The following is a 23,420-nucleotide window of genomic DNA, read 5'->3' on the forward strand; positions in this document are numbered from 1 at the left end:
ATATTAGCTGATCCACTTGCATAAAATAGGGAACACATCCAAAGATATCAGCTTTACGCAAAGAAGTCCATGGTGAAGCTGGATTGGAATGGGTATATATTTCAAAAAGTGTCATATGAGACTAGTTTCACTGAACCAAACTGCTAATAATAAAACAAAATAGGAGTGCCCATGAAAGGTCATGGGTCTCACCTTTATGGACATAACAGTAGATATATTTCTTCTATTTCTAGTTACAGTAATATTTCGATGCATTGTCGTTTCTGTTTTTAAGTGTATTATTGGTGTGACCATAGGGAGTTTTCTAAATAAATAAATTTCCATCCATTGAGTATGGAATTATGGGCATACTCGGGGAATGGCATAGACACATGCAACAGAAGCCTTTGAATACCCAAGTAAGAAGGGTGATTTGTTTCAAATTAAAGAACCTATAGGAGCCAAAGATAGGCATAATGACTCTAGAAGTGGTGAGAAAAGACATGCATAGCTTAGGACTTGTAACAAGTATGGCTTTGAATAGATCTGATTGGTGAAAAAGATCCATGTAGCCGACCCCATGTAGTTGGGATAAGGCTGACCTGAGTTGACCTGAGTTGGGCATACTTAGGGGGATATCGCATATACAACCATAGTTTATAGAAAATTTAGATTTGTGCTATCAGAACACTCACTGATAATGTGAACTGATAAACCTTTGGATGAATAGCCTAAAATAGGTGCAGAATTTACTTCCTTGCATGGACACTGACGCATGCCAGCTCTCCCTGTAATGGAACTCAGCCCACTGTTGGCTTTGTTTCAGCAAGCCAAGCCTAAAGATTTGTTTTGCACTTTGCAGCCAACTAGGCCTCATATTAAGCTCATTAGCTAAAAGAATCTGAGTGAAGCATGTTTTCGGCTTGGCTCATTAACAAGTTCAGCTCATTTAATCAACTGTATGTACTACATGCTATTCTGATATATTATGTTCATGTATAAATAGCATATATATTCTAACATATTATGTTTTCCAAAGTAATGATAAAGTATCTATACTAGTTGAAATCCCAAGAGTTTTGAAGTTCAGCAGTTTTATTTCATGGGCTTTCAGCTTTGGGCTTGAATCAACCTAGTGTTCGATGGGCTTATGTGAGCCACACCAAGCTGCGCCTAGCCCAGACCTAAACCATCAAAATCTAAAGGGGAACCAGAGCCCCGCAAATCAATATTTTCACAAGCATAAACCGCTCAGTCCCAGAGTGATGAACACAAGCCAAACTGGGCAAAACTCAGGTGAAATAGAGTCGTTTACAGCCCTTCCTGACTTGCTTGACCACTATGTCATCGATCCCCCAAGACAATGAGCCGGATGTTCATATTTTCTTTAGTTTATTTCATGTTAGCAGTCATGAATGTTTCATTCAGCTGGTGGATAAAGTAAATACCTGAAAAAGTGGACGCGAGGCAAGAAACCACAGCAGAAGAGATCTTCAGGAGGTGTAGCAGTGATATGTTGAAGCCCATATTAACAATTACAAACAGCAATGGCAGCCACGGTGCCCCTTCGCATCCTGCATCCAATGAGACCCATGCAACCAAATGATTTCTTTCCACATATGGAAGTTCAACATGGAAAAAGTTCCCCACTTCTTATAGTTTCATGAGAGAAATGAATAAGGAATAAATAACTAAAGGTAAAAGTCAATCAAGCTCATCTGAATGCCAATCATCATCTGGGTAAAGATGAATAGGTATTGAGAGATTTACATATATCGAGTGGTTCAATGGGAATGCTACATAACTGCCAGATGAGAAAATTAACTTCCACCTACTGAACTGAAAGGGTTGGCAGAACAGTCGTGTCAAGCTAGTTGGAAGCCCCAAGTGTCTTTTACTACCATTTTTCTTGGTTAATTAGGCATGTTTTGGTGACTTTATTTGCTCTCTACGGAGCCACCAAAAGTATTTTAAAAATAATTCTTACTCAAATTTTTTTTATATTCGTGACTTAGCCATATTTGTATTGACCATTCTCATTGTTGCTTGTTGACACTATAAATTGCCAGGCAAGACTGTTAGTCAATGCATTTTACCCTAGAGATTTGTTCTCTGTCAATTTGCAGACCGTTCCTTCGCCTCTGGTGATGATTAAAGCCTTAGAAAAGGGAAATTTCCTTGTGCCTTTAGTCTGAATTGTTGATATTCTATGATTTCCCCACCTCCATTTCCCTGACAGAATTGCTGTGAGGTGTAGTACCTATAGCTCAAAGTCCTGGTCACCCAAAAAAACCATAAAAATTAAGCTTAAATTCCCTAATTCTCTATGATCTAGTTCCTTTCACCAAAAAAATAAACACTCATACTTCTCATCCTATACGTGGACCCTTCAAGAACTTGCTTTCCTCAAGGACCTTACAGGCCATGAGCTTCTCCTTAGAACATTGAATTTTTATATAACATCTTAGTGCGTCCAATTCTTTTGAAAAGGGTTTTAGAATCTGGATCCTAGTAACTATATGTTCTTCACCAACTCCCTTTTATCCTTCAAAACGCTTTACTTTCACCTTACTTTTACCTTTGAACTTCGCTTATAGCCATTCAGTGTCACATCATTGGAGCTTTGCCATGGGATATGGTAAGATTTTCTGCACAACTCACAGCTCATCTCACCCCCAGTGGACTTTCTACTAGAGCAGCCATGCTATGTTTATCACGGTAAGACTGGTGATGTTTAATCTGTATTCTCATGATTTCCCTTCAAATTAAAGAATGTTCCCATGGAGAAACAAGCCTTCACATTGATGAGATGGTTTTACAATCACCTCCATAAGAGATTGGTTTATGCGAGACTTTTTTCACCATAAATTTTTCGTAAGATGGCATTTTATTTTCTTTCTTTTCTAAATAGATGTAAATTTAATGGATCAACCACGTGTCAGTTTTCATTGAATAAATAAATCCTTTGTGAAAATTATGTATTGGATATTTTTCTTTCCTCCAAGCTTTTTGGTTATTTCTTGGTCTCTTGACTGAACACAGATACCAAAGTAACTACCAGCCAAATTATTGGAACAAGGTGGATTTAATGGGCCCCAAGAACATCATTGCAGGCTTTGGATTCCATTCTTTGGAAAATAATGATTGGATTGAATTGGACTGGATTTATGAAAATTTTATTAGTCTCTATATTTCACATTTCTAGGTTAGTTGAGAAAAGAAATAAACTTTGGTCTCAAAGCACAAAGTAATTGAACTATTGAAGAGAAGATTATATATGGTTAATATCGCATACCAGTTGATAAAGTACCGATGTTTAGGAAACATGCTGCTCCATCTCTGAGATAGCTTGGCAGTTGAAGGAATGGAACACCCCATAACTTCGATAGAAAAGGTAGCAGAAGGCATATAAACAGTGCCTGATTGATAAAAACAAACACATCAAGCTCTCAGATTTCACACTGAAACTACATAAGAATGTCAGCTAAGAATATTAGAAAATATGCTTACTTGGAAACCAGATCCATAGGAATTCACAACAAAAAGATCTACAGAACCACCCTACAATGAATATATGGCCATTACTTGATATTCCAATATGTAAGTAGATAAAGAAGCAATGAATATAACAAGCATACAAACAATAAAGTTAGCACGAGATTGGGAAACTATAACTTCATTGGTGACAAAGTGTCAGTATGCATACTTTTAACCGTTTACGAGCATCCAAGAAAATAACTTCCTGCAATTGAGAGAATGTAAGTCATTATAAGAAACTTAACTCTCGAAAGCCTGAAATATTAGAAAACTTTCAAATCCTTTCAGAATGTTAGCAACCTTCAACACTGTATCACCAGCTTGAAACAAAAAGGATGTAATCATCAGAAGTGCCCAAAAGATTCCAGCATCTTTCAGTGAAAGACCACCGCCAGATCCACTGCACGTCAACAGAGATGGATAATCCACACATATATCATGACTTGTAATTTTAAATGTTTCACAACATATATTCAGTGGCCATTTAAAGGAAATTTCTGAACTGTCAAATCAAATGAAAACTCTGATTGATCACCCTATTTCTTGCATGGGAAAGAGTCGGGGCTTGTTTCCATCTCAAAGCCAACAACATGCAATAGTGGAAAAATCCAGTGAAGTCCAGATGCCAATCCCTTTGCAAAACTATTGTTAGCATCAGAGGCTTGTTCTCTAATAAATGACTTGGGAACTTACCTACCACACTAGATAACTTTTTGTTTTGAATCATTACTTAAAATACACTAATGGATGACAGTTTGAGACCAAAATCTCTAATATCATGGCCAACGGTTAAAACAATTTCAAAGGTACCTGTTTCATATTTATTAGATGAGGAGTTTTTCAGAAGAGGATTGTATTGTGGGTGTTTGATTGATTCTCTTTTCTTTTTCATTTTTGTTGCCTTTTTCTTCTTTCTTTTCCCCCTCCCCACCCCCCTTTTTTTCTTGTGGAGTGTCTCTACCCCAAGCAGTGTGAAGTTCTTGTATGCTTTTAATAAATTGCTTTTTGTAAGAGAAAGTCTTAGATTATTTTTAGTGCATAACAATGAATCTGAACTTTCATATTCCTATTTTTAAGTAGCACAAAGTGGACATAGAAGAAATCAGTAAATAAGAAAATAACAAACTCTTACCATAAAAAATAAATAAATAAATAAATAAAATGAAGGCTTATATCTGCAGAAGAGAAATTGAAAGTATCATTTTTAAGATTTATTGACTTCAGCGAAGAACGCTACCTGGTCGCATGGCCACTACACTGGCATGGGGGCCAATGAGGGGGCACGCAGGGGCATCAACAAGGGGTGGGTATGTTGTATTTCACAGGGCAGGGCCATCATTTCGCTCAACTCTGTGTCAGGGTGCAGGGCCACACAACCAGATAGCATTCTTTTCCCCTTAACTTTAATTACAAATGCAGTAAGAGACCCACCATTGAACATCTTATAGTTCCACATCTTCATGTAGCTCTCTGCTAATGCCAAAATAACATCCTAGGAGAAACAACAACTAGGAATGAATGCACTTAAGCCACCTAGACAGTTGTGGGTTTCAATTATGACCCTATGGTTTCAGGCCTTCTCAATTCCATGATCTTTGAGAAAACCAACAATATACAGGATTATACAGCTACAAGCTCTAACTATTTCATTTTTCAGATGATATTTCTTTTCCTCTAACATGCTACAAAACTATACCAAACATGAAACATCTATTTCTGTTCCTTATAACTTTTCTTTATCATCTATTTCATACATTATGACCCTCCCCAGACCATGCAGTGGCAGAAGCCTCGGGCACTGGGTATGCCCCCTTTTTTTCAATCATTGATCGCATCCAAGATGGAATATCTTCTCAAGAAACTGAACTCTACAGTGTAGAAAACATTTAGAGTGAAATTTCAAAATAATAAATCTGAAACTCCAAAAAAGCATGCACAATGAAGCTACGACCACAGTTATTACGAGTACCCATTTTAGGCTCCTGGCATATGAAAAACGTAATAATATATACTCAAGAACATAATAGATCATTGAAAATATAGTTTATTATGGGCAAAGCCCAGATTTGAACTAAAATTCAAGGGATGACACTACCAGAAAAGTTTACCTTGCAACAGTTATTATTACACCAACAGAGACAAGAAAGCATCCAAGAATTTGATTGAATCTATATTTTCTCCCAAGGAAAATAGCTGACAAGAGAAGCTGCCACACAAGAAAGGTCTGCAGGGAAAAGTAAAGAACCAAAATAATTCCAATATTACTACTTAAACATAGTGAAGGCGATGAAAAGAAAACTAGAAACCAAACACATATTTTTCCATGGGAGAAACTACAAAACTATACTATTTCATCCTCCCATGGGTCAAAGTGTCAAACTAGAACAACTTGGGAACATAACATTTGGCATACCACAGGATCTTCACTTGTACAAAAATCAATCCCAGGATGGGAAAGAAAAATCTCAAAAAGACCAAAGATAATACCTGAGACAATATTGGAATGGATGCCCCAGAAAGTACAGCTGTTCAAGAAAGGGAAAATGAAAAGATCAAGTAAAAAAGACCCAAATAAACAAAGAAAAGGAGGATACCATTTGAAAATATGTGAAATTTTAAGTCTGGATATCATTCTAGACAATAAAACAGAAAGGAAATGTCGGTACTGAACAAAGGGAGAATACATTTCTAACTCATCTGATAACATTATTGAATCAGACACATCAAAGCCAAAACCTACATCACGAATCATTGCTTGAAAATTTTTTACACAGTATCAAACCAAAATATAGAAGAAACGTAAACCTAAGGCATTTGAAAATAATTAAAAAGTATCTCCCTTATTTTATTAAGACATGAATATAATCTTCAATCTCACAAGGAACAAAACTCTGATATGAGGGCCAATGTGATGGTATGATGGAAATACTAATGAAATGCAACTACAAGAAAATCACTCAAAAGAGACAATCGATCTTTGGAAACGAATAAAACAAGAAAAAGCTACAATTCTCAGATTCAATTGGTCTACAGTATGACTAGAAACACACGGCCATGCAATAAAGGCAATTGAACTAGATTAGTGAAGACCTAATATGTTTTACCTCCAGCTGCCATTCCAGAAGCCGCAGCAAGAGCCTCAAACAGACCAACAAGTAGAAATGGAGTTTTTGGCAAGGAAAGCATCTCATCAGTTACAATGCCAGCATGATAGCGGGCATACAATACAGAAAAGTACACCAGCACATATCTGAAAATAAGAAATTTATAAGTGAACCCAGACAGACATTATGACCTTTGACTTTGAGGAAGAACTCAAATAGCTCATATGACAACAAATTTTGGCACACGATTCTGAGATCACCAAAATGGTTTATATATGGCATAAAAGCAAAATAACTGGTGGATGGATTAGACAAGATTGTGATCCTTCCACCATGTCTTTTATCATTTTGTTATTCCACTAATACTAATATATTGGTGTCAGTTCTACAATACTAGTTTCTGTAGTTGAGATAAACAATGTTTGTGTTTAATGTCATTTAAAACTGTAAAGATGTGAAGGTAAAGAATTATTCTTAGTAACCGGAATGTAGTTGAGGTTGGTTTTAATAATATTGATACAAAAAGAAAAGGTGGGAATAGTTCCCCAACTCCACCACCTCATCATCCCTCAACCACACCCACCCCCCACACACCACTGGTCCACCACCACCAAAAAAGAAGGGGGAGGGGGGATCCTACAGTCTGTTCTTTCTTTCTTGTCTTAGTTCTCCCCTTCAATCCCATCTTTTTCCCAAGCATTAAACTTTTCTAGCATTATGATTGGGGTGGGGGGAGGGGGATCAAATAGTTAACAGATGATATTTCACTTATTAGTGTACGGATTCAAAAAAGCATGTATTCAAATGCAAACAGGGCGCATGAACATGGATTTCCACAAGATGGGATACATTCCAGTGCCCCGTCAGGTAGGAAAACCAGCTTGATTTGAATCCAAAAGAGTTTACATCTTTTTGGATCATTTTCTTCCCTAATTTGCATGCCCCTGGAAAATTAGACCTTCCTCTTCCCTGTCTGAAATGTTCCTGCCTCAACATAGGACATCCTTCCTTTATCCTTTCATTTAAAAATAAGGCAGCTGCCATAAGAAAATCATATTAAACAAAGTCACTTATTGCCTGTTCCAAAGCAAGAAACTCTAATTCTTTCATCTAGTTTGAAAGAGTTCACTAGGAAACTTTGAACAAATTGTGCACATTTCAAATAAGAAAATAAGCACAGGAATTACAATGGAAACCTTTTTAGGATTTTCAAGAAATCAAAAAGGTAATGATACTTTGACAGATAAATTTCTGCATTCAAACATGTCCCTTACATTACTTAATCATGCACACTTCTTAGTCATAGTGACTGATGATTGATCAAGCAATCTAACTCAACTCACTGGATTACATATCAACCACTTGGTGCTGATCATTTCTCTGTGTTTTCAGCCATAATTACTATTACCCCATAAGCACTCAAAGTCATTTTTTCAAAAATCAGAATCGGATCGGTTGAATCGCACATGGCCGATACCCATCATAGATGTTCCGATCCGCCCAACTTTATGTTCTTTCTCACCAGATCGCTGGGTTTTCAGATCTGAGGGCCAACTCTAGGGTTTCTGAGAATGATTCTGATCTGATTTGAATCGAATCAGTACCAACCGATTCAATCCCTGATCCCGATTTTCATAACCTTGATCAAAGGTCGCCACTTCAAGTCTCCAATCTTAGATCGTTTTCAGTCTTCTCCTTTTTTTTTTTTAAGACACATGGTTCTACGAATCGGTATCAGATTGACCAAATTGGCAGTTCTGTATCAGTTTCGGCCATTCCTGACTCATCCGGTATTAATTTAATGGTACAGGCCAAGGGTAAAAACAATTTAAAAATCTGATTTTAAAGAAAAATATGGGCAAAACTGTCCATATCAGCATCGACCAATACATATCTTGAACTTAAACCATGTTAACACCTCCAAATTTGAAACAGCTAGCCAGATACTGTTTTATCAACCCCACTCAAGGATTTAGGTATCGGTAACAGTATTGGTCTCAGCCGAGACCAATACAATACCGATTCGGACTGGATCGGTGAGTATCAGCCACTTTTGGCTTTAAAATGATACAGATAACCGATCCAGATCAGTCAGGTATCATTATACTGATACTGAAACAATACAGCCGATACAATACCGATACTTGAAACCATGACCAGGGAAGCTGGCTGAACCAGCTGGGCCAGATTTTTTTGAACCAGTTAATTTTCATTCATTCGTGTGTGGGGACCGGGAACACAACAAAATCAATCAATGCTTAAAACATGAGTAGTCGGTCTCGGTTAGTAATGGTCGATCTATTAATTCTAGTTTTGGGGTTTCCATACAATAATATTTTTAGTAATGGCAAATAATGTAAATTCCCTTCAACAACCATTGAAATATGAATATGACAACATAAACAAAGGCAAGGGCAAGTGTTACTTTCCAAAGGGGAATAAAAAATAAAAATAAAAAAACGTGCCGCAAAGCTCTGGAGAAAAATTCAAGTGGGTCCCATACATGACACGCCGCAGACAATCTACAAAGTAGATTCTTCCTCCACCGATTCGATGTGTCGCTTCCGTACACGGACATCGAACGGTCGAAATTGGGCTTAGTGTGGGCCCCACCGATTCAAAAGGAAGTCCAAGGGATTTACATTATCTGTAAGCCAAAAAAAAATGTCGGATTGGGATCCCCGAACTTAGTCAAATCTGACGGCTATAAGATAGTACCTCACTTGAGGTTACCCTCATACGAAGACGTATGGAAATTAGAATAGTCTTCTACTATGCAACGTTGAATCAGAATCTTTAATGTTCCTCTTTTCTAAAGTTCTAATCCAAAGGCTGTAAGAGCTCTAAAGTTCTGAGAAAGTAAAAAGTTACCCGAACGTGGCGAGCTGAGCGAGAAAGAAAGGGTAGTGCTTGAGAGGGACGAGAGCGAGCTTGTAGAGAACCCTATTTCCTACTCCCAAAACCACCGTCGCCGTCGCTGCCACCAACACTTCCACCGTCCGATCACGATCTCGACGCCGCCGACCATCCTCCTCCTTCTCGACGATGCTGCTTTGCTTCACCGACTCTTTTTTCTCCTCCACACCGTGCAAACACGGAGTGCAATTCCCCTCGCTTAAGCTTTCTGATCCGATTGATTTCACAATCAATAATCTCTGCCTATTCCATCTTTCCGATCTCAGATCGATCTTCCGTCTTTGATTAATCAGAGACGGTGAAATCGCGATCCCACGATACGGTTTCCGAAGCGTAGGCCGAAGGAGACGCTCGGCACCGCCGGGAGTGAACCGGCGACACCAGCATGTAGACATTATTGTAGTATTCGCACAGTTGAGGAGGAAATGAAATCTTGAACTGAAGAAGGATTTCTTGAATTTGTGGAAGAAAAGAGGGAAATTTAAGTGAATAAATAGAGAAGATTTGGAGACGAAGAACAGAGAAAGTTGAGAAGAATGTCGGGTCCTACCTTGTTTGGAACCTATCTTGGCCTTTCCAGTGTAAAAAGCGTTGAAGTTGAATGCAAATTTTGTTCCTCTTCGTGACCTCTACTTTGGTTTCTTCCTTTTAGGGAAAGTGGTTTTTAAAGAAGAGAGAATCCAGAGGGATCAAAAGGGATCTCTCAATTCTCAATAGGAAAACTAAAAAAAGGTATTTGGAGCACCCTCTAATGATCTCTCAATTTTAATTAATCTTATTATTAAGCTGATTAATTCGATGAATGATGATCATTACTGCGAGACCAGGAGGGGTCAAGGGGTCAAACTTTACGTCCAAATTTGCATATATTTGCTCATCTAGATCTGACTTAGTATTCTAATTATTAGGCCCAGCCCCACACTAGGATATGTTGCACAAGCTCTTTTTTTTTTTTTAATTTGGTAGGAGGATGTGTTGCACAAGCATGACCGATAAACATGACTCATAAAGGAAGTAAATATCATTTTCCTATGTCTCGCAAGATTCAGATCTTCTCCAGGAATTGGGATGCTCAATGAGGTGGCCGATGATTGGGAGCACTTGAACACACATTTGTACGCTCGTAGGTTGTCTCAACCATCAAATGCATGTTGGGATGCCCAACAGTTGAAGAAGATCTAAGTCTTTTCTACAAGCATGATTTGATTTAATTGATGTAGGACTTGGATTCTCCTCTGGTGACGGAGAGGTACCACTGAAGAAAGAAACTGACACAAAATAGGAGAGAGAAAGTAACACAAAACCCTCATTGATACTTATCTAGCACCTCGATCCTAATCCTTCGATGTATTAGTTACTATGGGCATTCCGTATCGATATCACTAACCTTGACATGGTATCATATAAGGAATGGTAAAAACCAAGGGTAAATCAGTTAAAACCCCAATTTAAAAATAAATAATAATAAAACAAAGCAAATAGAGGTGGCAAAGGACCGGAGTGGGTACAGAATTAGCTTTTTCCTTACCCTCTCTGCCAGGGTAGGGATAGGCCTCTTGCCCTTACTCCTACCCTTACCCTTACCCTTACCCTCCACCTCCATGGATAAAATTTTCTTTTTTTTTTTTAAGTTAGAAAGGATATAATTTCCATTACTTGGGAAACAGACGAGTAACGTAAGGAGAGCCTACACCTTTAAAATTTGATTAATATTTTTCTTTATGTATGCCCATGCATAGTACTCCTGTCTACCTAGCTAGTACTATCCACTGGTTTTCAAGATCTTTTGAAATTCTAATCCACTTCATAAACTTTGGGTCGAAATGTAACATTTGAGTAGGTACATCCATTTTACGAAATTTAAGAATCATCTTGATCATGCCATATGGTAGGAAAGTGACTACAATGAGAAAGCTCTCACCACATCCATAAAAGAATCTTATACCTGTAAAATTATTAAATGACCTTGCATACTTTGGGCCACTCACATATGAGTATTTAGTGTTATTTACTGCTTTCAGTGAAAGTTGAATGGTTCTCATTCAACCCTGGTATGACCCGATTCATGCAGTTGTGGGGTCAATATAGGCCCACGAGACTAGTCAAGCCGAAGGCCTAGATACCTATCATTAGCAAAATATATATATATATATATATATTAAATGACCTTATTTAGGCAAACAATGAGCATATGTGTGTATCATATGAGGGATAAAATGATTTTCTATCCTTCATGAAAGGCGAAAATCCTATCGCTATTGATGTTCTACATTGAGGTCACGTTGTCCTTCAAGAAACCCTCTCCAGATCTTGTAACTGTAGATGAATGGAAGAAGATAAGACTGGCAAGTGTGAAGAGGAAGAATGTATTGAGATACTAATTCAATCCCAAGTTACAAGTTTTTTTTTTTTTTCTTTTTGTAATCATTATTATTTTGAGTGTGAGAGTCCAAAATCATTCTCTGCACACTCTCATTGGCCCCGTGCTGATACAAAGCCACGCAACAAGGTAACGATCTTTTACCCAAAAGATTCATAGCTATTGTTTATAATTAATTGGCATCTGATAAATGATATATTATTAATAGAGGAAGGGTTTGAGTCAGACTGTGTGTCCACTTTGCACCAGCACAGGACCCAATAGGGGTGGTATGACCCAAGGGTAAAATGATAATAAAAACTAATTAAAAAATAAATAAATAAATAAATAAAATTTTCAAACCCAAAGCAATCCCAAGATTACGACCCTCAATCCAACAGGAGGGATCCGATGATCATTTCAACCCCCACCCCTTTGTGTTTGGGCGTAGGGGAATGTTGAATCAAGACATGTATGATATCATAGTGTGTGGCGGCTTTCATTTATTTCAATCCTGTCTCAAACTTATATTTCAGAACTCAAATTATAGAATGGATGAGAAAATTAAAAAAGGAATTAATAAATGATTATGAAAAGTTGGTTTTAGCAACTAGTCAAAGCCATCCAGCAGCCATAACAGTATGCGGTGGCGGGCTTCTTTGGTTCCTCCCACAAAATCCAAAACATCCATCAATTCATCATTCCATGCTTTAAATCCAATTGAATGTATCTGAATCGAAAATCAATTTTATTATTGAAAAAATTTGTATTTAAAAGATCTATCTCCTGGAGTTCTTGCAAGAGCTGTAGCTTAATCAGAACTTTTTTCTGTTGGAGATAATAACTCTTTGGAAAAAAAAATGAAAATTAATTAATAGGACATACCCCGCATGCATAATTAAGTCAAATAATTATGATTATTTAACCTAGAAGAGTAGTTATATTACCAAACAATTAATATAAGCAAGATGTTGATGTCTCTAGTGGGCGACCATCACTCCCTTGTTTTCATGGATGCACATATCGATTAACTTGGAAAGGCATTCTCATTCAGCGATTAAAAGTATAGGGCTCCACTTCACCAACTATATATAGATATATATATAAATATATATATGTTTGAAGAAAGAAGGCTGTCACGTTATGTGGCACCTGTACCTAGACATATGAAGGATAAAATAATTGTTGTGGTCCCTCGTAAGATGAAAATTCTATGTTTATTGGATTATCCTACGTGTTTTTATTGACCCCCACGTCAGTTTTGGACCATACAGTTCAGCAGTGATTCCCCTCCCATCTATAAATTTAGGTGGCTGATGGCTGATGTCATGTTAGCATAAAACGATTCAACACGATTAAGACATATGGCACTTTGTCATTTGAGATGTGATAGCAGTACAATGTCGTAGCTTACATCTATGGATCGAGTGGGCAATCAATACATTTTGGGTCTCATGCTTTATAACATGAGATTTCTATTATCATCAAAATGGGAGAAAAAAACATGCGATTGATAACATTTGCCGCTGTATTTTTGAAAGGAAAAAACTTCCCCACAACATCGGAATTCAATTTCTCTCTCACATGAACTTTTTATTATTTTTCTCACATGTTTTGAATATGTGAGTACCATGTGAAAAATACCTTTTCTAAAACAAACATTGGTGTGACGTGCATATTCCTCCCCACACTAGCAACATGAGGAATTCTATACCATTTTTGAATTCTGTAAATATAAAAGGGAAATGGCTTTAGTTTAAAAGAGAAAGGCAGGGATCACCATGCCCCCAACATAGGATGCAATCCTCACACCCAACCAATGGGGCATGACCGCATGGGGCAATCACTTAGGCACCATTTGACAACGTTTTGTTTCTGTCATTTCTGCGTTTTCTTGTTCTTAGAAATGGAAAAACAACTTAAAAAGCGTTTGATAAAGTTGTTCCATTTCATCCGTTTCTAGAAACATAAATCAAAATTTATGTTTATTTATAATTCTAGAAACAACTAGAAATAAATTTGAGAGAAAAATATAGTTGTTGTGCCCTATAAATCTCTCAACTATTTAAACCTAAAAAGAGGCAATAGATCCCTCTCTCCTTTTTGGGCATCCGATGATACTTTTGGGTTTTTTAGTGGCATTATGTCTGCAAACAATGTTCGAGAAACAAATTTATCAAATACCAAAAAATCCATTTTTGTTTCCAGAAACATGAAAAGTCTTTTCTACTATTTCTAGACAGAAATGGTAGAAACGTTATCAAACGGTGCCTTAATTTGTCAATAGGACAATATAGAGGTAAAGAAAGGAAAGGGGAAGAGAAGAATCCCACAAAGATTTTTAGAGACTCTCCATTCATGAGTCGCTCTATGAATAAAGTAGGCCACAAACGAGATGCCTTAAATGACTAAAGTGAATGTGCAAAGGAGGGGTCATAAAGTGAATGCGCAAAGGAGGGGTCATTTTCCTTCAATGATGTCCAGAAGTGTGTTCAAGGAAAAAATTGATAAATTTAAGAATATGTCACATTTAAAATTAGTGAAGTGGATGGAATAAAGAGATCTAAATGACATCACCTCCATACGTGTTATTTAGAATTTAATACATTTTAATTGTCCATTGTCTTATTCTTAAAAATATATCTGGATGGACGGCTAGTGTTATCACTCAAGGAAACTTAACTATTTTCTTTTTTGGGTAGAAATAAAATTGTCTTACTTTATACCAATTATATGATGAAAGGAAAAAAGATTGAAGCAACAAAGCCTTCTCTATGGGGTAAAATAGGCTAAAAAGGAGGGGTAGAAGGTGGAAGAGATGGAGCGCAGCAGTGGACCTGGGAAGTCTTCATTTAAACAGTAGTACCAAATCGTGGCTTTGGAATGCCTTATCCCCGTATTACTAATTTTTTGTTTAAACCCATTTTTTGTTTCAATCGTACCAATGAATTGGTACTCTTGTTAAGATATATAGCCACTATGGCTATGAACAAAAAACTGCAGATTAAAAACTCTATAACTCTAACTCTAACTTCAATATGCTGAACTTTTTAATTTAATGAATTTTTCCTTTTTCCATAAAAATAAAAAATAAAAAATAAAATTGAGGTTGCCTTTGGTATATATTCTGAGGATGCATTTTAAATTGATACTGTATTATGAAATGATAAAAACAGTGAAAATTATGCTCTTTACATTTAACAGCATCAACTTGTAATCCTCATTTCAGGCTGCAAATAAAGGTCAGATAGTTATTTGTTTATAAGCAAAAGCTGAAGCAGTGTGCCTTCTTTTTTCTTTTTCTTTTCTTTTCTTTTCTTTTCTTCTCTTCATTTTCTTCCTTTTTTTTCATTTATTTATTTATTTTTTTTTCGATGAGAGGAAGCAGTGTACATACAGTTGACAACATCAACTTGTAATCCTCATAGTTGTGAGTGGTGACAATCTAGTCAAAAGGGAGATTGTCAAGTCAATGGCTTTGGTGGCTCAACTTGTTGTCTAGTTCATAACGGATAAAAAATTTTGCGGATGATAGCGGCCATAAATGACACCAAATACCTGCAAAAACATTTTTTATATACAAAAAAGGAAAAAGCAAAAATAATACCAAAGTGAGCCTAAGTCTATAACTACTTGTGGGTTCCTTTATTGTATACAGATTCAATCTCAATCCGGATTGGCTGTATGAGTCTGGATTGGACAGAAATACCCTTGGTTTTCATTTAACAAATGATTTTTTTAACCTTTTTTCCATTCATCTGTATCGATCCAAGGAAACAGAGAATCTCCCCAGGATCGAGATTGGCCTCGACCAATACTGATCCGATCCACCCAATTCAATCCAATTCCTTAAACCATTGAGAAGGCACAAAAACAGATGATCTTACCATGGTTTGAGAAGAAGGATTACTAGTGTACATGTTAAGGTTAGTAAGTATCTAAATTCAAAAGGGAATCAAAGTATCAAAATTCGTACAAAGCCCATCCTCATTTAGAGCTTGATATATCAATCATATTTGAGAGGTCACTCTCCAAAATCAGCAAGGACCTCTTCTGAGGTCGCAAAGGCTTTCCACTCACCTGTTATGTTGATCCCTGCCTGTTAACTGCACCGAGATTGATCCTTTGAAGCTACATCACCATCTCAGGATCATATTTAGAAACTGGTTTTGGAGTTGCTTAGCTTTCCTCTCTCACATTTCATTGTCAATGATATCCCTAATCATCTGAGCTGGAATCAGCCCTTCAGTCCGGATTGCATCCTTATTTGGGTCTGGACTGATGAAATATAGAGTTGGTAAACCTCGGACCTGCACCAGAAGCTTGTAAGGGTTTTTTATCTTCAAATCCAACACAACTAAATTCACACAGTAATTTCCACGAACAAGAAAAAACAAGGGGATGAAATAAAGTGAAGAATAACCTGCATATCACGAGCAAAGTCATACTCATCATCAGTTTCAACCTTGACAAACAATGCATTGCTCTCATATTCCACCGCAAGCTGCATTATGCAATTAATGTAAGAAAACAAGTCCATGATATGTAATGCCTCCTATATTTCTGTAAGCATATCTGTGTGGACCAATAATTTTGTCAAGGGAAGAGTATAGAGAATATAAAATGCATAACAAGGTTACATTGTTAAAACCAGACCAACTTAGGTATATGATGTCTTGTTAGAACCATATCAAGAGTTATCAAGGCAATGCCTCGGTGACTAGGCAAACCTTCATACACAAGGTGACTGGTCACCTCGAGTGTCAAACTACAAGAGAAAGAGATATTCAAAGTAGCCAATGAAAAGATCTAAATTTTGTTTCTCTTCATTATGTGAAGTGTCTTAGACCTAGAGTATCTGTCATCTGAACTTCCAACGTAACACCAAAGTTTTAAAAATCTTCATGCATTGTAGAGTGGCTAAACTCCTCAGCCTTGTTGAAGTTAATGACTAATAAACATAATAGAGATATTGAAACATGAAAAATTGAGGAAGTTGATTCAACCAGTCTACTGGTGTTGTAACTCAGAAACCAAGATCCAATACACAGAAAACAAGACAGTTGAGAAAGAGATGTACGGTAAAACCTCAGAATGGTTTACCATTAGGATATGTAAACCATGTATACACATGGAAGATTTTTAAGGAGGACAAAATTAGAGAATGAAAAATAATATAAGGCCCTTGGTACCAACCTATGAATTGGAAAAATCGCCAAATATTCCTGCACAAGAAACACAAGGAATCGGACAATACTCACGAGCAGACTTATGAAATATAAACCTGAAATCACCAAGAACGGATAGTCTCTGCAAGTCAGATCCAGTCTTGGTGAAGTTCTGTTTAATATGTTTAACTCATCCATGTCAATCTGCGATACAGAGTTACAGACTATGCCACTGATCATCTAAATTCTAAACAGCGCTCACCTTTGCGGCTTCACTTTTACATGTTGTAGAAAATGAGAACCTAAAACGATGCAAGAAGCAAATGAAAATCGCCAACAACGATCACACAATGCACACAAGGATTTATGTGATTCGGAAAGATTGCATATGTCCACAGTGAGAGATATGCTTCACTATCACTGGAGAACAAGGTTACAATAGCTTGTCCTTGCACCTCTCTCAGATTGATTACAGAGAAAGAACCCCCGCCACAAATATATAGTGAAACCCTATACAGGTAGTTTACCGAAATACCCATATAGCCCTAAGAAAATTTCCCTCATGGACTACCACCCCCGAACCCCTACATGGACCCACTAGCTCACCAAGGCCTCAGTAACGAAGATAATCGTGCAAAGTGGCCCAATTCCTCCAAGCCCCAAGGCCTCTTAAAAGCCCTTCGGAATCAGCCCATTAACACAAGTGACAGAATACAAGACATCGTAACCCCCCAACACAAGTAATCAATGTCTAATAAAGACTAGAACTGAATTGTTTTTCACTTTTTTCCCATTTCATTTACTGAGCAGTTGCTACACCATAAGACATATACAGAACCCCGTGTATCACAAATCTTCCCAGTTTCTGGTACTTTGTGGACAGAAGCACCATCCTTTGTCTAAAGCCTTCCCCCCACACCCCCCCCCCAAAAAAAAAAAAAAACTTATAATCATCAGTAAAGAACTGTTTATGGATGTAGGTTGTCCCTTTTGACCTTCAACTAACAAAAAGGGTCCTTCCTGCCCAGTAGAATATGACCAGAAGAGATAAACAAGCTACATCTATATTCCAAGGCTACTGGACACAAGTTCCAGGCAAATTTATCAAACAAGCATGTGGGCTTATACACTGAATTTTGGATATATTCCACTTGGACTACAAAGTTGGATGCCACCTACACAGCGAACAGTGACCCACAGCAAATGAGAAAACTGCACATATTTTTAACCAACTAATGACCATTTCCATTCAAAAGCTACACCCGCAATATGAGAAATTTATGGTAATCTTGACACCCTAATAGATAAGTCCTTAATGTTCATTCCTACCTGAATATGGACAGTATTTTACATAGTTATATAGTTATATCACTGCTCTGCTTCTAGATTCTGCCTTCTTATATCTTTAAAGACAAAGAAACTTGCTCAAGATATGGTATGCAATTGAACATCTTGCTAGGTCAATGACTTCTAATGAAATTGATTAACGGAATGATACGTTCTCCCATCATTAAATTCAAAGAATATTTTTTTCAGGAAATATATTGAGAAGAATAAATTCTTTTATGGGAAAATGGAAATTGTATTAGTACATATGCAAAGTACAGAGAAAAATGCACAAGATAACGAACCAGTACCCCAAGAGCAAAGCATACACACAAGGCTAACCCTCCCCCCCTCCCCCCCCAAAAAAAAAAAAAACCCGAAAAAAAAAAACTCTCCCACAGAAGATCATAGTCATGAGGAAGACAGAAACTCAGTCTTCAGAATGGTCATATACATAAGGATCTCATTTCATAGTGTAATTATATGGTGGTATCAGCATAATTATCTGCTGAGGAATAGGCTAGTTCCATGTTAGACACATCCATAAGAGTATCTAAAGAAAAACAAAGCATTGAAAACAATACAGAAATCACAAGCCGTTGATCGTTAATGTATAAATCATTACCTTTCCTTGCTTCCAAAACTATATGCTGTAAACATAACAATCTATCAGATAGAAAAAATCTACTAAGATAGCCCCTAAGACTGTGGACTTACAGACAAAAGGGAAGTTAATAACACTCTCTGTTTTGACTAGTATGCACAAAAGATGCAGTTTTATGATGAGAATATGTAAGATTTACACGATACTGGTTATCAGTTCTCACTCAACCCAGGAAGAAAGGAAACTTGCGGGACTTGGAAGATGTCAAGGTAAGGAAATGTGTTAACATTTTCAAGCAAATGCCACCTTGCTTACATATGTCTCAATTCAAACATGTAGATGATCCTTTGGTGTGCACTAGTAACAGGAGCACCAACAACATGACCCAAATATAGGTGTATTGCTTGAAGCAATCCCATAATGGGCTTAGATTTTTATTTTTATTATCATTATTTTTTTTATATTTTTTTTGGGTTTGGTGGGGGGGGGGGGGGGAGTGGGGAATTCTATGAAATCGGTGTTCACCTCTAAACCAGAAAATGAAAAGTGATTACTGAAGTTAGAGTTTTCTGACAAAAAAGCTCCATGTTGTGAAATGGTAGTACTTAAGGTAGTTCCAGTCCTATTGATTCTGTTCATGTTGCCTGTAAACATTTTGACACTTTATATGCTTAGAGGAGGAGACGTGGGGCTTGAGAAAGGAAAAAACTATAATTGTAAAGTCTGTGTCAATTTCTTGCCCCTGGAGCTCCACAGACAGCAGAAAATAAGCATTGGATCATGATCATGCACTCCTTAATCAGACACCTAAAAGTAACAAATCCAGACACTAAATTTCACTGGTTCTAACACCAGAACTGACATCAATAGCTGGGGTTCCAAGTCCACTTTCCTGTAAAGAATTAACTTTTCTTTAGGTAACCTACCAAAGAGTTAAAACTTTATTTGGAATTTCCGCTCGAAAAGATTTTGTATTTCGAGAGCAGCCTTCTTCACAAGTTCTTTATCCATCTTTCTTTAAGAGCACGACGACATGAAGCCTAAAGGTGAATTGAAGCCAAACTGAACTTCCAAGCTTTGAGGTTTTTTTTTTTTTTTTTTGGGACATGATTTCAGGTAATTAAGAAAATACAAGTCCACTATTTTGACTTACGCAGAGTATTATTACAGATCATCTCCTCCTTAACTACTGGTGCTTCACTTTATCCGTGTATAGCTCTATATAGCAATAAGCAAGCAAAAACATACTATCAACAATGGGTTCCAAATGAGAGAGATAGAAGAGAGAAAACGCACCATTTCGAGCTCCTGAGCCATCAAAATGCAGGGGCCGCACCATGTCGCATAGAAATCAACAATAAGAGGTACAGTCCTTTCCCCCTTAACCAGCTCCTCCACCTCCTTGGCCGACAGCTTCTTCTGCCAAAACCCAAACCCCCAAAACCATAACAATGAAGAAATAAAGAAAGATTTGATACAGAAGAAGGCAAGGCAGAAAGAAAAGAACCATCACAGCCGTAATCTGTAATCAAATTACCACTAAATAGTCTTGTCTGACGTACTTGCCGGAAGCGGATTCGCAGAGTAGCTTTCTTCTTGGTTTTAGGGAAAGGGGTCTGTCAATAGTTGTTGAAGAGAGCAAATTGGGTTGGTGGGTCTTCAAGAAGGAAGGAAAACGAAGAAGGGGTCGTGGCGCCGTGAGAAATGCAGAGGCAGTCGATGTAGTAAACAATGATGCGTTGCTCTGTATGACTGCCATTCCTGATGACTGTGAAGACGAAGAAGAAGAGAAAGAGAGAGCGAGAGAGAGAGAGAGAGAGAGACCGTCCCTGCAATTTGGCTTTAGAGAAAAATCCTCTTTGCTCTGAAGATAAAACCAAAACCCACCACCGATGAAGAGACCGGAATTTATCTTGGGGTCACCATTGATCGCAGAGGAGGATGAGATGATATCTAGGAGGATATGGATATGGGTATGAGTATTAATGGGATTTTGAGACAACTGCCCAAGCCCATCATTTAGATATGGGCCGAATGTGGCCCATATGAAGCCCAATGCATTGATGTCATATGCTGTTTTCTGAGCTCAAGGCCAAAGGGATCAAAAGTAAATAAAGGTGTACCAGTTGCACAAGGCTCTCGCATGTGTGAGATCTGGGTGATGAAAACTACATAATCTTAACCCTAGAATGTCGAGAAGCTGTTTCGATCGTTTGACCACCAAGTTGCAACATTCATACCTTACCATTGGACTAAGCCAAAAGGATCGAAAGTTAAAACACAAAAATGTTGTGGAAAAGGACCCCATTTGTTGAGAACAAGTTCTCAAATGGATTAGATATGATCTAATGTTCTACCCAAGAAAAAAAGATACAATCTCATTTTTTTTTTTGGTAGGAAATAGAATTATTTATTCAAGTGTCTCCAGCGCAAGGTATCCAAATTACAAGCTTCAGATAACCAAGGAGTGGAGTTCGGCCAAGTTGTCTCACACGCACAAGACAAGGCCTTCCGAGCCAACGAGTTAGCCACGCTGTTAATCTACCTGGAGATATGGTGGAATGAACAATTCCTAAAGAAAGAGACTAAGTGCTTAATGTCGTGAACAATATTCAGCACTTCAAAAGGTGGGGGAGAAGTACTAGTGGTAAGGGAAGTAATTAACTCTTTGCAGTATAATTCCACATTCTACAGTGCAATAAAGAAGGACATATCTAAGGGCCAATGCTTCTCCTTGAAGCACAGAGGAGAAGGAAGTTGGAATGGACACCGCTACCATGGGATTTCTGTCACAGTTACGAATCACACAACTGAGGCCACCTTTCGTACTAGTCAAAGATGCATTTGAATTCAGCTTAAAATAGCGATGCTTAGGAGGGGACCAACATTCTTCTATTCTGACATTGTGAGGAGGAGTTTCAGAATCGTTTTGTTGAGTAGAGCTAAGGGCCTCATTAAACTCATGAAAGTGAAACTCGGCCAGTTGAATAACTTCCAACGGAGTGCGATCCTTACCATTGAATAACATATCATTTCGAACCATCCAAAGAGACCAACATATGAAGGATGCAAGGCCAGAAATATCCTTACGTTGTTGCTTAGAAGAGGCATTCATATCTCCCCATGAATCAATAAGCCGATGAAGTGTAGGATTCTAAGAAGGGGGAGAATAAGGGAGCGTTTGGTTCGAATTATCCGTTGGATCACATTCTATGGAATCAGTTTCTCATTAAATTTAAACCATTTGACTCATTTTTGTGAAAAGCCGATTCGGAGTCGTGGTGGCCAGTAGAATCAGGGATTTCAACTAAAATCCATGACTCATTCGGATTAACCTCAATATGTTAATCCAGGATTGAGTCACAGTTTATAGGGTTGCTATAAAAAACATAGATTCATGCTGAATCAAAATTTTCGGAGTCGTGCGATTCTTACAGTGAAGGTCGATCGGATTTTACCTGAAACAGAGAGACGGAGGTGAGATTTCTCTTCGTGGTAGTCTTCTTCTTCTTCCTCTGATTCCTCTTCTTACTCCTCTTCTTCGTCTTCTGCTCGAGGATTCTTCTTCCTCTTCCTCTTCTTTTTCTTCTTTCTTCCTTCTCTTTTTCTTCTTCTTTTTCTGTGTTTAGGGTTTCTCACGTTTACCCTCCGTCCATGACAGATGCTCACATCTGAGAAGATTGCCTAAAACCGAGTTGATTGAAGGTGAGATTTCCCCTCTTCTTTGTATTCTTGCCCTAAATTTGTGTTTTATTAAGATTATTGAAGTTCGGTTTCTATTTTTTCAGGTTGTAAACTTTATATCTAGGGTTTACCCTCTTTCCAAATCAGACGATCGAATCAGAGGTTTGAATCTGCAAAACCGAAGCTTGATTTAAGGTGAGATTTCCCTTCTTATGATGTTTTTTTTCTTCTTCGTATGTGTGTTCTTAAGATTATGGAAATTCGGTTTCAACTTTTGTAGATTTTCTTCTTCTTCTTCTTCTTCTTCTTCTTCTTCTTCTTCTTCTTCTTCTTCTTCTTCTTCTTCTTCTTCTTCTTCTTCTTTCTTCTTAGTCTGTGTTTAGTTTCTCACGTTTAAGATTTGAGTGGCTCGAAAGCAGTCGGGAACTGCGAAGGCGAAGAGAGAGAGAGAGACCCAGTTTAAGAAATGTTGGGTTCAAATCAACAGGCAAATCAAGTCGCAGCATGTGAATGTTTGTTATATAAGGTTCAAATTGAACAAAGAAGATTACCCAGTTCCTGTGTGGTCATGGAGAATGAAAATAAAAATAAACTGAAGGCATGGTTTATATTTGTAGCTGCTCAGCCTAGCAATGGAGATTTGCACTGTTTCTCTTAAATAAGAATTCCCTGAGTCTAGACAGATTTAGATTAGCTTTGATGGATCCTCTTTGAGCCACCCAGGATTAGTTGGTTCTTCTGCT

At 37.5% G+C, this 23,420-nt stretch overlaps 2 protein-coding genes across 3 annotated transcripts in view; both read right to left on the reverse strand.

Annotated features, from left to right (window-relative positions):
* Positions 1-10,239, reverse strand: part of LOC122094037 (protein CLT1, chloroplastic) — a 14,450-nt gene extending 4,211 nt beyond the window's left edge. The window contains exons 1-10 of one of the 2 annotated variants that reach the window (XM_042664636.1): positions 10,087-10,239; positions 9,492-9,988; positions 6,621-6,766; positions 6,004-6,041; positions 5,625-5,740; positions 3,817-3,916; positions 3,686-3,721; positions 3,490-3,540; positions 3,275-3,398; positions 1,428-1,553 (exon numbers count right to left, since the gene is read on the reverse strand). In XM_042664636.1, the coding sequence (XP_042520570.1) occupies positions 1,428-1,553; positions 3,275-3,398; positions 3,490-3,540; positions 3,686-3,721; positions 3,817-3,916; positions 5,625-5,740; positions 6,004-6,041; positions 6,621-6,766; positions 9,492-9,931 (1,177 nt within the window). In that variant the 5' untranslated portion in view covers positions 9,932-9,988; positions 10,087-10,239. Of the gene's footprint in view, positions 1-1,427; positions 1,554-3,274; positions 3,399-3,489; positions 3,541-3,685; positions 3,722-3,816; positions 3,917-5,624; positions 5,741-6,003; positions 6,042-6,620; positions 6,767-9,491 lie in introns of both variants that reach the window. The other variant, XM_042664637.1, reaches the window with a different exon arrangement.
* A 5,520-nt stretch (positions 10,240-15,759) lies between these two features.
* LOC122093216 (thioredoxin-like protein CITRX2, chloroplastic) lies at positions 15,760-20,925 on the reverse strand. Its single transcript, XM_042663500.1, has 4 exons — positions 20,531-20,925; positions 20,290-20,412; positions 16,319-16,399; positions 15,760-16,205 (listed from the first exon to the last, which is right to left on the reverse strand). Exons 1-4 carry the CDS (start codon positions 20,750-20,752, stop codon positions 16,089-16,091), a joined length of 543 nt encoding a protein of 180 aa, XP_042519434.1. The 5' UTR covers positions 20,753-20,925; the 3' UTR covers positions 15,760-16,088.
* Positions 20,926-23,420: the final 2,495 nt, after the last annotated feature.

Source organism: Macadamia integrifolia, chromosome 11, assembly GCF_013358625.1.
Source record: "Macadamia integrifolia cultivar HAES 741 chromosome 11, SCU_Mint_v3, whole genome shotgun sequence".
Classification (NCBI taxonomy): domain Eukaryota; kingdom Viridiplantae; phylum Streptophyta; class Magnoliopsida; order Proteales; family Proteaceae; genus Macadamia; species Macadamia integrifolia.

What these genes read in the sequence shown, in the direction of transcription:
- LOC122093216 (XM_042663500.1), bottom strand. Translation starts at nt 20,752, where the DNA reads ATGGCAGTCATACAGAGCAACGCATCATTGTTTACTACATCGACTGCC. An exon ending in TCAGACAAGACTATTTAGTG is followed by an intron (nt 20,413 to 20,530) that starts GTAATTTGATTA and finishes GGGTTTTGGCAG; the next exon opens with AAGAAGCTGTCGGCCAAGGA. An exon ending in TGGCTCAGGAGCTCGAAATG is followed by an intron (nt 16,400 to 20,289) that starts GTGCGTTTTCTC and finishes TGCATAATGCAG; the next exon opens with CTTGCGGTGGAATATGAGAG.